Raw genomic sequence first — 14,961 nt, forward strand, 5'->3', positions numbered from 1 at the left:
ATTTCAGTCAAACTATAGTATCAGGTTAACACTGGCAGTGTAAAACTTTAGAAACACAGCTTTATACGATAGAAAGTTTAACTTTTATGTGCGTAATATAAATAGTCAGCTGTCTATTCTCGTAAAATTTACGTTCGGATTAAGTTAGCAGAGCCTAGATACAGAATGTTCGCTTATTTTGGTATATTTGTTGATTACTATTTTCGCTGTTTTTTGACTGCTGTTGCATGATACACAGAGTTACAGTATGAAGCGGCTATGTGTGTGTTCTTTGTGTGTTGGATGGTTGTTTTGAGACAATACAGTTATATACATATAGCAAAATTTACCGATAACATCGTTTACTCTGGATTATTATGGCAATCGTCTCAACTAGTTTTGTTTTGTGAAGGATCAACAACATCGCTGAGACGAGAGGGTACAGAAGTGTAAAGGTAGAGAAGGAAAACCGGAAAAAGTGCTGCATAATACTTTAACCAAGGTAAATTTTGAAACCATGTTTTTTTTACCACGCTTAAAAGTAATGGGAAACTCTAAAGATAAAAATAAGTCAATTTATTGTTTAAAATTAACTGGAAATTGTCTGATTTTATACCAGATTTGTCATTTTTATCTTACTCATGTGTGTTTTACTTAAGATGCCGCAAATTACAAATTCCACCTCATCTTCGTGACATCACAAACGACCTCACCGCTGACGTCACAATTACCGTCATCGTCGTACTTAACCAAGTGACGTAACAATAGTGTTTGTGGCTGTAGCGTGTCAACTTCGATTGTCGGACAAACGACAAACATTTTTGAATGTTTGGATTTTATTTCAAGCAGTTTTTTCATACTGCAACTTTTTTGTGCATGACGTAGTTGTACGTCACGTTTCACGTCGACGCATTTCTTATTAGAATGACGTAATGGATACGTCAACGGTTTATGAATAAACAAGTAAAACTCAACATTTTAAAAACTTTTAAATTGCCGGGAAAAAGTTTGTTTAAAATGAATATATAGGAATCATATGATGCCTGCAAAGGCAAAATATAGATATATTCCTTTTAATCAAACGTCAAATTCTGTAATTTATTAATTTTTAAACTTTTTGAGTTTTATTTTAATTGCACGTCAGCGGAACAGTGATCGACAAGCAGAAACCTGCTGCCAATTGTTGTGGATTTCATAAAGACGACGGTTGCTTTAATTTTAAGGTTTCGTGATAATGTAACGGACGATTATAATGTTTCTCCGTAATCAGTTTTTATCAATGCGGCGTTTTTTTTACGGTTTACAAACCGTAAAACCGAACTGCAATATTCTTTTGTCGTTTGCAAGGTTTGCAATCGTCACAAAAATATTGCCTTACAATTATATTTTTCAATTTGCGTCCCTCAATCGAAGTTGACTGTGGTTTTTGGAATCTCGAATTTTAAGAATATTTTTTAACATTGGAACAACATTGGATATTAACAAATTAGTAGTTATTTTTTATTAATTTATCCCCTTAAAACTGCGCTACAGCCATCGTATTTATATGTTACTTTATTGTTTTCCATTCTTTTTTGGCTCAGACAAACCAATTTTTTTAAGCTATAATTGTAATTTAATTAATGGGGTTAATGTTTTGAGTCTGAACCAAAATAAAATGGATCCATAAATAATATTAAAGATAACTAAAGATGATTTAATCGATAAACACGGCTGTTTTATTTTACGTATTTTGTCGCTGTATTTTAACACCTGAATGCGTCGCTGTGTGCGTTTAAAGGTAAAATTTTGCGCCTAAAATAACTATAGGGAAAATAAGGCCATGGAAGACTCTAGCTGCGACGTTGAAGCATTAAAGAAAGAAGAAAAAAGTGAAAAAGAAAAGTCAAACATCGGGTAAGTTGGACTGTTTCTTTGGTTGCATACTTTTTATGAAATTTCTTGACATTTTTTGTTTCTAAACAGGATGGAGCCGTGCTTGTGATCGCCACCTAACGGGTTCGAGAACAACCGTTGCCCATCGTCGAATTTTCACTTTAAGAAAGCCTTCCAGGTAATTGATTATGATTGGGACTATATGTTAAATTACACCTGGTAGCATTAGTCATCTCATAAAACTAGTGTTAAAACATAAATCTAACAAAAATTAAGGCCACAAACCTATTTCGGTGCTGTTTTTTTTTAATTCGTAATTTAAATTAACTTATTACTGGGTAGCGTGACGATAATTTTGATAAATTTTTTTAATAGAGTTGTCCAGGAGAGAGGAAAGCCAAGTAACTCGAAGACACGAAGAAGGTTTAATTTTCGCCGGGTATGCCTACACAAAGGTTTTACATTTTATTTACCGTGATTTGTTCTACTGCAGAATCCATGTCAACCTCGTAAGAAGTAGAAGCAAGCGAAATGACAACTTTATGAAGTTTATCAAGGTGCTTATTATTGTTTACCTTTTTTTTTCAAATATAGCAGTTTTACCGAAGCTACTTAATTTTTGTTAAAAGTGATTTAACTATACGCATAATGTTTACAACCTTTATTTTGGATCCCAGGTCAACCTCATTAGAAGAGAAAGCAAGAAGCAAAGAACAACTTTCAGGGATTTAAATGAAGGTAATGATAATTAGTTTTTAACAGTAAAACAGTAAATATTTTTTGTTACCAAAGGTAAGTTTCTGGATTGTTAGTGGTATGCGTGGTGTGGCGAATGTTGACGTGAGATTTTTGTGAAAAGTTTACGATAGTTTATTGTCAGGAATATTTCTAGTGCCAGTTGAGTTATTCCATTATTGCATTATTCGCAGGTACACCTAAACACGTTTATATATTTCAGGCTTAACCATTTTTTTACAGATGTAGGTATAAAATAAACGTTTGTGTAAAGGTTTTGTTAATAATGCTGCCGATTTAAATATCAGTAAAGACCGGTAATGTATGAGGATCGAAAAGGTAAGACCACCTTCGCATATTCAATGGATCGACAATAAACCCGTTATTTTTGTTTTGCAGAAAATTTCAAGACGCTTACAATCAGAGGAATCCGTAAGGACATGCACACTACCGCCCTGCACTGATTAATTTATTAATACTGTGTGAAATAAACCGAAATATAAATGCAATGTTGTTGGTCCGTTGCTGTCTCTCTATCTTTATATAATATATATGATAAGATGATGTGTTTTTTTTTTGATAAAGCTACTGGTTTGGCTGCAACATTTAAAACAAATCATAACAACATATGGCCGAAGTCAAGAGTTCAAACCTCTGGTTTTCTTTAGGCCGACCTTTCGGCGTTTTCATAAAAATCCTTAAAATATTTTAAAATTAAAAACTGACTGGTTCGATCGCAAATCCAGGCTGAAATTCTCAGTTAATCGGCTCCGATATCATCCTAGTATCGGACAATTGCCGATAATACCACTCGGTAGGTATCGCCTTCGGTCCAAAATTATCGGACGGTGTAAGAAAACTTCGGACAAGACTAGGAACCAAGAAGTTGTCTAAATTACAATGCTTACCTAATATATTATATATTTTGTGTGCGGCTAAATTACGAAGATTGGGTAAAATGGGATCCGTGAAATAAAACAATAAAACACACTACACGTCATCAAGGGAAATTTCGACAAGATCAAAAATCCGCCAGTGATTCATGTTAGAACAGCCCGTAGTAAGTCTTGTTGAAAAAGGCGATTATGTTTTCTTAAAGGCGCGTTGTCAGTTATTTTTCGTTGGAGGTACCGACGCTGAAGTTGCACAGTTAAGACCTGTATTATAAAAATAGTACCAGATAAGTCGGTGTTTCTTAATCAGGTGAATGGTTCACCCCAGGGTGAACCGTCAGAAATGGATTAAAGCGAGCATTTTGTGCTGTTATATAATATAGACGAGATAGTTTTATCATATCATGAGACAAGGGTGAATGAAATCTAGAGATAGATGCTAGGGGTGAACGAAACTAAAAAAGTCTAAGAAGCACCGCGGTAAGTAACAACACACTTATGGGGCGGTTGGTTAGGACTTGTTGATATCTATCTGTGAAAATAAATGCACGAAAAAAGGTCGCACTGAATAAGGTTAGTTATAATGGCCACCAGTGTTTTTCAAGTTGTTTTTGGGGACCGAAACGGTCCCCAAATTTCTCCAGCGGTTTCCCAAATTTTGGACTTTTTGGTATTTAAATGAAACACTTGAGGTTTCTTAAAAGTACTTAGCAGTCAGCCGGTCACCCAAACCAAACCTTAAAAAAAAACCTGCTGGCAACTATACAACACGATTGAATAATGGAGTACGTTCTCCCTTTATTAACACTCCAGAGAAATATACAAAATACAGATATGGCGCTGTACGTTCAAGTCCTATCGAAAATACAAACGTACAATAACGGGAGATGAAATTAAAGTGTACCAAGCCACTTATAAAGTGCAAGTTGTTACGTCACAAAAGCCAAATAGACTTTGTTGTGATTCAAAACTAGATATGAAAACAATTGTTCGACTGAAACGGTTATTTAATATAATTTCCAGTTATAGTTAAAATAAGAAAATCTTGTTTCATTTAAAAATTGATCTAGATTACAAAGCAGAATTTCGTTCACCAGCATTAAAAGGCAGCAAGGTGTAATAAGAAAGGTTCAGCAGACAAAACGAGCGTTGGTATACTCTAGATTTCAGTTTATGAAAACCACAGACTGCAACGTACAAAGCAGAAAAAAGAGCAATGAAACAAAAGCGAAAATCATGCACAGTATACAGTAATTATTTTATTTAAAGAGCGCTCTCATAAAGGGGTATTAAGCAACGCAGCATGCAAGTTGAGGGGATAGGCGTCTTCTGCAGTTTCAACGCTTAAATGGTGTGTAGAAAAAAAACTGCGGCGTATAAGCAACTTGATCAGACCGTAAAAAATGCCGGGAGCCTTAAAACAACACAAACCTTGGAAAGCAATCGCCGTGCTTTGTATCTGAATAGGCAAATTGAAACACTCTTCTCATCTTTAAAAACTGGATTTTCGCTACAATATCGGCTCATTTTTTTTAGAATTTAATACTGACGCAAAACAAATGGTAGCAAGATAAAAAAAAAAACTCTCAACATTTCGTCAGTGGTTTGTGTTTAGAGGCTTTTCATCTACAGCTAGTTACTTCTTCTTGGTGTAGGTTTTAGACACGACGCTTGATGGGTTATAGTCGACCCTGGTCCGCCGTTTAAGGTCGTTGTTGCGCGTCAGGTAGTCAGCTGCTTGATTCCTGGGACCCTGGAGTCGGAACTGGTAACCCAGCTTCTTCAAAGTCGTGTTCTTCTCGAGGAGGTCGCAGATTTCTTTTTCAACCTGTGAGAGTATGTTTATTAGGGTACATTACTGTGCAGTTAAGTTTTACACAGCATGCCTCTCTAGTGTGATATACCGCCCACACATTTCCTCATTACCGCGGTCGTCGCGACGCTCGTAATATTTCTTAGACCAGTGGTTCCCAAATGGGGTGACGCGGTGCCCTGGTGAGCCATTTCTAATGCCAAAGGGTGCCGAAAGATATTAGAAAATCTTTAAGATGGTAATACAACTATTTGCGTCACGATTAGAGACCATTAGGTGAAATGACATTTTCCTACATGTTTTAAGTTGATTGTGTTGTTCCAGTTCCATTTATAGTCACAAACGTGGAAGAACTGCACAAAGTTGAAGGTGCTCGATATTGTGCAGTTACTGCTCTACAAACTGAAACTGGTGCTGGAGTTGAAGTCGAAACGCCACGATTTATAGCGTGGCTTCGGAATATACAATCGACCTAATTGTTAAAGTAGTGCATGGGACGCCATATTGTTCAAAAAGACTATGAAATTACTGGTCTAAAGTTGTTAGAGAGGATATATGCCATGTTAAAAATAACCCAAAAACACGAAACAGAAGGAAAAATAGCATCGTGAAACAATCGTTTTGAATGCACTTTACTCAAAACTCACACAGAATCAGATATCATGTTTATGACATGTATACACTCAAACAGACGTATAAAAAAACGCTCCATGAGCAAACAAAGTCGATGTTGTCTGACCTTGTTTCCAAACTGGTTTCTCTGGTTGTCGATCCTCAGTTCCTCCAGGACATCATTCTCCTCTAGAGCTTCCAGGATTGAGAGGACTCCTTCTCCTGTCAGAAAGTTACTCTCGATGTTGAGCACCTTAAGCTGGCGGTTGATCTGAAAAAAGTGGTTGTTTTAGCTGCTGTCAAAAATACAAAACACAGCAAACACAATGCGATATCTGCCTTATCGTAAAATCACTGTAGAAGTTTTCGCTTTTTAGATGCAGACAGTACTTTGCAACTAAACACGTGATATTATCGCAAAAATACATGAGACCAAGCACATTGCGGTTGATCTGAAAACGAACCTGTACTTCTCGTCAAATCTCCGTGAAATTCTTGGCTTTTTTGATACCTACACTATTTTGCAACTAAGCACGTGATCTAAATAATTGCTAGTTTGTCCAGGCTTGGTAGGCTTACACGAACACTTACAAAACGAAAGTAACTTTATAATGTTCCTGAGTTGATATACAAGTATTTTTGTCCTACAATATTCCCTGTCAGTATTTCTAACTCCGAGTAGGGCAGTTATAAAGCGTTTAGTTTAGTTGTTTAGTAAGCTCAGTTCGCATTTGTCGATTTTTTACTTTTTACGAGTGTTGATTATAATTTATAACCAAGTAAAAGGAAACTAGTTTTGTTAGCAAACGAAGCGACTCCAACAGGGCGTTACACAGGATGTAGCTACACGGAAACAAAAACAGGTTAAGCACCGTTACTCTAAGCCTTGGGAAAGCCTTCTCTATGGGGTCGCCTAAATCACCAAATCCGGCATAAACACGAGCACAATAGGTATATAACTTCGTGTGTAGCCACAGTTGTCTGGAATTAAGTTTAAAAATTACTTATTTCATAAAGAGGTTGGGGGACCACTAGTGTAACAATATAGAAATGGCGAGTATGCTAGATATTTGCGTCTTTAATGTAAAATTGCCTTGTTGCGCATTTTTCTTGTACAACGCGAAAACGTTTTCGGTCCTTTTCAGGCCACTTGGCCACTTAGAACCGAACAATTGTGCATTAGGTATCAGAGAAACAACTTTAAGCAACAGAATCATATGGCCATAAACAGTGTTTTTTGGGGGACCGAAGCGGCCCCTCAAATTTCTCCAGCGGTTTGCCAAATTTTGGACTTGCAACTTTTTGGTATTTAAATGAAACACTTGCGGTCTCTTAAAACTACTTAGCGGTCACCCAAACCAAACCTTATATAAATATGACATTGCTTGTACGAGAGATTTGAACTGATAGTGAGAACAAAATACCTTGAGCATTTCCGAGATGGCGAAAGCTACTGGGTCGTTGCATCTTGTGTTGGTAAGTGACCAAGATGTAACGTGCGTGTTGACTTTGAGTTTCTCACAGTAATCCTTCAAAACGTGGATCGGTATGTTCTGGCGAATAAAAAGCAAACAATACGGTTACGGTTAATATAGGTATTTTTGAGCATAACGGTGGAAGGTTATAGTAGGCATGGCAAAAATATCAAAGCCCATACAGAATTTTGAACTGATGTTGAAAATGAATAGTATTCAACGTAGTAAGAACATCAAAGCCCATATAAAAGTATGTATCATTTTAAATGAGTTGTTCAAAATAATACCTACTTCTGTTTGAGCTTGGCTATTACATTCTAAACCAGTGGTATTTTAGAGAATGATTATTTATAACCCACAAGTTGGCCTGCCCAGTTCCACCTTATTTCAGTAATTTGACTTATGTACACTCTGATAATGAAGTATAAACCAACATTGTTGACAGTTAAGTGGGCCGTGATCACGTTGCAGCTGTACATTAACATATTGGAAAATTTTACTTAGGTAGTGTGTATGGCTTATATTTAGAAAGAAATATGTTGGCAATTATATTCTGTAACAATTTTGTAAAGCTTAGAATAGAATAAAATGTTATATTCACCTACAGTCCTACAGTAATAATATATATATGTATATTTAAACATGGGGTAAAGTTAACACTAAACAAGTTTTTGCCTTTTCTATCAATTGAATGTCCTCGACTGGTTAAACAGCCACCATGTTACGATAATAAACATGTGATTGTACAAGTGTTGTGCAAATAGTTGGGAGTTATTCACTGAAAGGTAGTCAATGGTTGTTGCTACGACTTGGGCACACACCAGCTACCAAGAACAATGTGGAAACAGCCCTTAAGGAAGCTACAAGTAGCTTAACTTGGACTTGGGAATGTTAGCTTCTTAGCCCAACATACAGAAGCAATGAATTTACGATCTGAAGGCACTATTCCCTTCCTAATTAGTGCTTTGTATTACATCAATTTCTTAAAGCAGGTAGCATATTGTTCATCATAAATTGAAACTAAATGGAGCAATCTAGAGAAATTTAAAGCAAACTAGGGAAGCATAATGCCACTAAAATAAAAAACCAAAAAAACGCGTTCGTGATGAAATATAGTGAACTAAGAATTCCGGTGATTATTTTAAGTAGTTTCACTTGGGCTTGTAATATTGATATTACCTGTCCCAAAACTAAAATGCAAAAACTATAGTGAATTAAGAATCCATTTACCTTGATGTTGTTCAGGTTAACTTTTGCGAGATCAGAATCGTTGTCAGCGATTCGTTTCAGTGTTCCTTCAACATCGGTGGGGTTCGGGGGTTCGTTTACTTGCGTCACCTGTGAAAAAAACGGACCTTTTTTGGCACACCAATCCATGTCAAATATAAATGGTTCTTCAGACAATATTTTTGTATAATCATTCATAATAAGTTATTATATATTGTAAAGTTAATGATATAATCCGTTTTTTTTAACTACTGTCGAACATTAAAATGTTGCCATTTAAGCTAAGGGTTTCTATTTTAAAGCCCATTGTTACAGAAGCCGAAAGGAAATGTGCAGTTTATTTATTCAACAAGCCTTTAAACTTCTTAAACATGTTATTTGTGTTCTTTTAGAGTGATCAATAAATATTTTCCTACATTTTGCAGTTTTGTTGCTGGTGGTGAAATTATTGTAAACCTCCATAAGCTAAAAAGATTAGAAGCCGCTGCTTTAACATGCAACATACTATCTTAATACAAAATGTTGTGATTCACATCACTGGTTGGTTGGCTGACTCAACCACAAATAAACGGTTGCCTGTTTCAAATAATATTTTCTGTACGTACGTCATTGTATTTCAGAGAAACATTGGAACAAAAAATACAATATAACATGAGTGGGTGTCTACGAAACACTGTTACAGAGTGTAGAAGTATGTCACCTTTTTGCCATGTGTAGTGAAATCACACAACAATACGCTGACATTACCACAGCTAAATATATAAAATTGTTTCTATCACAAAATGTGGCCCACATTTTTTGGTCAGGAAACTGTTGTGAACAATATTTCTTAGTTTAAACTTTTTAAATTTATGCAGAAAAAAAAAATGTTGCCATACACCTGCCTGCTTTCATCGTGAAATGTAACATCCATAATTATTTTTGAAAGAACCAACATTGTTTTTGGCCCAAGTTTTGTATTTTTTAGTTCCAAACAAAACACATGTTCTTAGTCATAACTTACCTTTAATTCACATTTTGTCATGCTTGTGAATCCAGTCTTGTTTGCGATGTCCGTTCCCTTCAAGGAGCTGTAGAACTGGTCGGTATTCATCAGCGTGTGCATTCCAAGGATGGCTGGTAAACAATACATTAAGTTAAAAAAAATTACTTTCATAAAAACTGCAGCTCCCTCGTGAGCCATTTGTGCAAGCCAGGCAGCCGGTTCAATGTACATTGTTTTATTATATACTAAGTTCAAATATGTTATTTATACAAAGTCATAAAGGCTACAGTTAAACAAAGAAAGAATAACAAAGCCCATACAGAAGTTGGTAGCAGTTTTGAATAATTGTTGAAAATGTAAACATATTCAAAACGTATATTGACTTTAACAGTCATTCTGTATGTAAATATGTATATTATCCTACAAATTTTTATAGAATAGTGTTTCTTAGTTGTGTTTTTTTAGCTATTATGCTAAAGGCTTAACAACTACATAAAATATGAAATTTCATCCAATAGCCAGTGTTGCATTTGCTGGCTCAGTTATGCAAAAAATTCTATAACATTAAAAAAAATTGTAGGTTTTGGCAACCCTATAATGGCAATACAGTAAGCACAAGACTTTTTTACCAGCAATATCAGTGAGTTAAGTTATAACGGGAATATCAGACATGCCAAGTTGCAGGTACTTGCAATACAACAGGCACAGACTTTCTCACCAGCGATATCAGTGAGTTCAGCTTCGGTTGCATTGTTGAGACATTCCTCCAGCTCAGGGTCGAGGTTAGCTGATGGGAGAAGACTCTCCGACTTCTCGGGAGCTTGGAAGACTTTTCCTCGCTTCTCTCCGGGCTTGTACGGAACAAATTCCTCCTCATCTTCTAATTGTTTTGACTATGTACAAGTAAAAAATAGGCATGTTAAGTTGTGATTTCTTTACTGTCAATAAATCTCTTTACGTTCTTCCAATTGCTTCGACTATGTACAAGTAAAAGATGAAGTCTAACTATAAGTTGTTTCTTGTAGTTGTACATACGTACGGTGCAATAAATCTTTTTATCTTTTGTGATGTGATTTTTTTGTCTAAGATCTCATGATTTTTATGATAATTTAAACATAGTGAAGTAAAGTAAAAAAAAATGACCCCAAAATACTCATACAAAACTACCATTTAATAAAAAATGACATACTTCCATTAAGTAGTATTAAATGGTTTAAAGTTAAACATTATTTAAACACTTAACATTCTGCAAAAAGCAGACTGCACTTGTATTACATTTTTTATATGACATGGTGAAGATGTTGTAACTAACTGACTTTTGCTTATATTGACGCATTTGGAAAATATCATTTTTTTATTGTGGGGTGCGATTCTGGTCATTTCCAAAAAGGCAAACTCTTGTTGTATGCAGTTGTTCACATCAGAAATTTCAAAGTAACTATTTATATGTAAAATATTTTGGAAGCTCTTTAAAATTTACATACGGTTGCTAACCTGTTCTTCAATATAATCCAGCAGCTTTTCGCGGTCTAGTGCCCCCGTTGGTTCCTTCTTGGTTTGGTCTTTTTGCCGATAACCGGCCGGAAGAAGTTGGTTCTGTGAATTTAAAATATTGCATTGTTGCTGTGCAAATCTTTTAAAGTTTTAATATGCGTAAATAACTGTCGTTTTGTTATCAATATGATGTTAATATTTTTACCATATTATGGGATATGTTGACCATCAACACTAGGGTTATGAAGTTCTTTATAAATGTTAAGATATAATATATGAAATAACTTTGCATGTAATACATTGAGACAATATGCTTTTTACCAAGGGCCCTAAATATATTTTTAAGTTCATCATTATTTTAGTTTTAATTAGGATAGTTTGAAAAGGTAAGTCAGTGATAAGAATTTCTTGATGTGGGCTACTTTGAAATGTCACTTCAAACTATGCCAAACAGACACTGCAGCTAGAGTCTGCCAGATCGTGTCAAGCTAATTAACACAATACATGGAGCAGTAATTAATTATGCAGACATTTTTACAATAGGGCTAGCAATACAAACGAGAAATGATTTGTAAATTTCTTCTTTCAAGTCCTAGATTCAAAAAAGTTAAAATGCCAATTTAAAACATAATTGGCCACCATGGTTATCCACAAGTGTTATTACTCAAATGTTTCAGCCACACTTCCCTTATTGAAACATAATGACAGTTAAGTGGTTGTTAATGGCAAACTCAATTGGGCTTTTATGACATAACAATGCCCCAGGCAAATGTCCTTAAATCAACAAGACATCTTTAATCATGTAAAATGTTACAAAATTTAAAAGGAAATATCCTATTAAGATATTTCTACATTTTAACGACAAACTCTTTTTACTATTTGCTTCAAGCTAACGTAGCCTGTAGCAATTTCATCTAATTTTTGGTCCTGTGATATTGATATCATCTGTGCCTAAGGCATTTCATGACATTTTGTCAGTAAAGCAAAGCATATAGCCTTACATGAATATATTTAAACTCAAATGTTAGGGCCATAAATAATATACAGACAGTAAGGACTGCCAATAAACTTCATGGCAACGTTTAACATTTAAGTAATAAGAATACAATAAAAATCATTGGCTGTTGGAAAAACAGCAATATGTTAACAACTCAAGCAGATAATCATGCTTATAAAACTTTATACCAGCGGTTCCAAACCTTGCCTGGTGGACCAGTACAGCATAATAGATGCTTTATGATTTCACGAGTGACAATGAAACACGCTTTATTATCGAATAATAATGCATAACCGTAGACTAAGATTGGTAAAAGACAATGTTTAAAACATAACCTAATGTTTAAAAACATTCGCTAAAGACTTATGTTAAAAAACTTAAAGACTAATTCAATTCTCATTGCGGACCCTTTGAAACAGCTGCGCGGACCCAAATTAGTCTGAGGCGGACCCCAGTTTGGGAACCCCTGCTTTATACCAAATAAAAAAACAACACTTGGAATAAGTCCAACATACATCAGGATCCAAATCATCCAGTTCAAGGGTGAGTTGTGCCAATTCCTCTTCTGTGAGTTTGTTCAAAATGTCATCCTCGTCGATTTTTAGACATTTTTCCCGATCTTGTTTCATCACGTCGAACAAGTCAGCCATGGTGATGGAGTAATTATAATATGGGCTACGCTGCAACACAATGTTAAAGTGAAAAAACTACACCTGTTGAAAGATGCATGTTTAAAAAAAAAACAAATATAAAACAGTCATCTCTAAACTTTATAGTTGATTTAAATTATTAATGTAATAGATTTAGCTTACCAAACTCTAAAAGTAAACACATACTGAAAAAAACCTTTTATCTCTTTAATAGTGCAAAGAACTACATTATTTAAAAAGTCTATACAAACACAGCATGATACACCTTGAATACATAAAGGTTGCTATTTGACAAAAACCTCAGTTATACCATTAGATGGTAAACTTGTTTGATCTGTTGTATGACTAATATCTTGTGGAATAGTAAAGCACAAACTTTCATTTTATTATTTACATTAATGGTAGCCAGGTTTTGTAAATATAGCTCATGTAAAATGTTGAAAACAATGAAATGCTTAAGAAGTCGATTTTAACAGGATTTTGGAACAAACATCACAATAAAAATTTAGGCGCTGGTCTAGACTCTTTCCATAGCGAACATTATTTGAGTTAGGATTGGTTAAGCAATATTAGTAAATAACATACAATATATCATAATATAATAATACTTGAAACACCATTCCAAATATTGTACATTGCTTTAATAGTTGTTTCAACGCTGTGGTGAACTTTAGACCAGTGTCAAAATTTGTGAAAAGATGAAATCTTACAATTTGTTAGGCGAAATACAGCTATAAGTGTCAAATCAGCCTAAAATATTTCGGAACACTATATACGGATCTGTTCATAAGTTTAATGGTGAAAATAACGGCCCAAATAGACATTAAAAGCGACATGCTTTATTTTCAAACGTTTCGGCAAATGATCACTGATGATGGCATTACAATTTGCCGAAACGTTTGAAAATAAAGCATGTCGCTTTTAACGTCTATTTGGGCCGCTATTTTTACCATTAATGCCTAAAATATCTTCTAGTGAATTACTTTCTTTATCTACTAATTAAAACGGACTTATTTTGGCGTTTTTTCACTATTGTACGTAAAAATTAATAAAAAAAAAATTTTCTTCACATGCCGCATACCACAACGCATATTGTTTGGGTTAGGGTGCGGGCGTTTGGTTGAAGGTGGGTCAAGTTATTATTAATAATAAACATAATATTACTTGACCCACCCTCACCCAAACGCTAACCCTAACCCAAACAATATGCGTTGTGGTACGCGGTATTATTATTATTTTTTTTTGTATAACTTTTCACGTACAATAGTGAAAGAGCGCCCTTATTTTCCTTTTGACAACAGTTCTAAAACAAAACCTACTCCTTTCATACCTGTTATGCCTGGAACTTAAACTACGCAATGCGTATATGCCCTCCCCTAATTATCATAACGATCAGTCCATTAATATAGACGTGATAGTTGATTCGGCGCTCAGAAGACAGACATTAAGTGAGATATTTCACGACAAGTTTGCTACTGATTTCACAGTAAGTCGCTAGCGCAGTTTTAATGCGTCCTATTTTTGCTTGCTGCGGTTACATTTCTAAACATGGCCGTAGGTGAAATAAAAACAGATTTGCCAAATAAGGATAAATCAACATTAACAGGCTCGCGACAATATATAAACTTTCCAAAACAAACAGCTCACCTCATTTGAACTTTGAAAAGCAAACTTCCGTAAAAAAGGCAAGAAAAAATGGATCATAGAAATCTAACTCTAATTTTGACTGTTATAAATAGAAGATCATAAATGGAGAACGAAAATCTCGAGTAGACAAAATATAATAAAACTGGAACTGAAAGGGTTTTTATGATTGTATTTTTTGTGAGATGTAGTTAACTCTTTTTATAATAAATTCACAACTCTTTAATAAGCTCCTTCCAGTAGCTTTTGCGAACCGATGCACGATATTTTTCATAATGTGCGTAACCTCTTATTAGTTAAGCATAAGCCCGAACAAGGCAGTAATATAATTTTTAAATATTGCCATTAACGAACCTTCGGTATAAAATTTTTATTTGACTTTAAACGCGAATTGTTTCGAGTGATTGTCTGCTTGTACCCTTGTGCCCCTTTTGGATTTGGTAACTTATCCAACACTATGTTAGTCAGATGTACTTAACCAATAGCACAAATATTTAGCAAAATATGATTTTATTTACAGTACTTTCTTTAGCACTCACTCTTAAGATATTTTTTGCGAGTTGTCAGTGGTCCTGTGCCGTT

The 14,961-nt window shown here is 34.8% G+C and overlaps 1 protein-coding gene across 1 annotated transcript; it reads right to left on the reverse strand.

Moving 5' to 3' along the window:
- Window positions 1-4,260: 4,260 nt before the first annotated feature.
- Window positions 4,261-12,794, reverse strand: LOC146165532 (tropomodulin-1-like). The gene is made up of 8 exons (XM_083381556.1): window positions 12,601-12,794; window positions 11,089-11,190; window positions 10,313-10,487; window positions 9,613-9,725; window positions 8,613-8,720; window positions 7,332-7,460; window positions 6,035-6,178; window positions 4,261-5,310 (listed from the first exon to the last, which is right to left on the reverse strand). Exons 1-8 carry the CDS (start codon window positions 12,733-12,735, stop codon window positions 5,119-5,121), a joined length of 1,098 nt encoding a protein of 365 aa, XP_083237682.1. The 5' UTR covers window positions 12,736-12,794; the 3' UTR covers window positions 4,261-5,118.
- Window positions 12,795-14,961: the final 2,167 nt, after the last annotated feature.

Source organism: Ascidiella aspersa, chromosome 2, assembly GCF_963924565.1.
Source record: "Ascidiella aspersa chromosome 2, kaAscAspe10.2, whole genome shotgun sequence".
NCBI lineage: Eukaryota > Metazoa > Chordata > Ascidiacea > Phlebobranchia > Ascidiidae > Ascidiella > Ascidiella aspersa.

Excerpts from the sequence above, each read along its gene's own strand:
- LOC146165532 (XM_083381556.1), bottom strand. The coding sequence starts at position 12,735 with ATGGCTGACTTGTTCGACGTGATGAAACAAGATCGGGAAAAATGTCTA. Across the intron at positions 8,721-9,612 it reads TGACAAAATGTGAATTAAAG|GTGACGCAAGTAAACGAACC; the intron begins GTAAGTTATGAC and ends TTTTTTTCACAG. Across the intron at positions 7,461-8,612 it reads TTAACCTGAACAACATCAAG|AACATACCGATCCACGTTTT; the intron begins GTAAATGGATTC and ends TTTATTCGCCAG.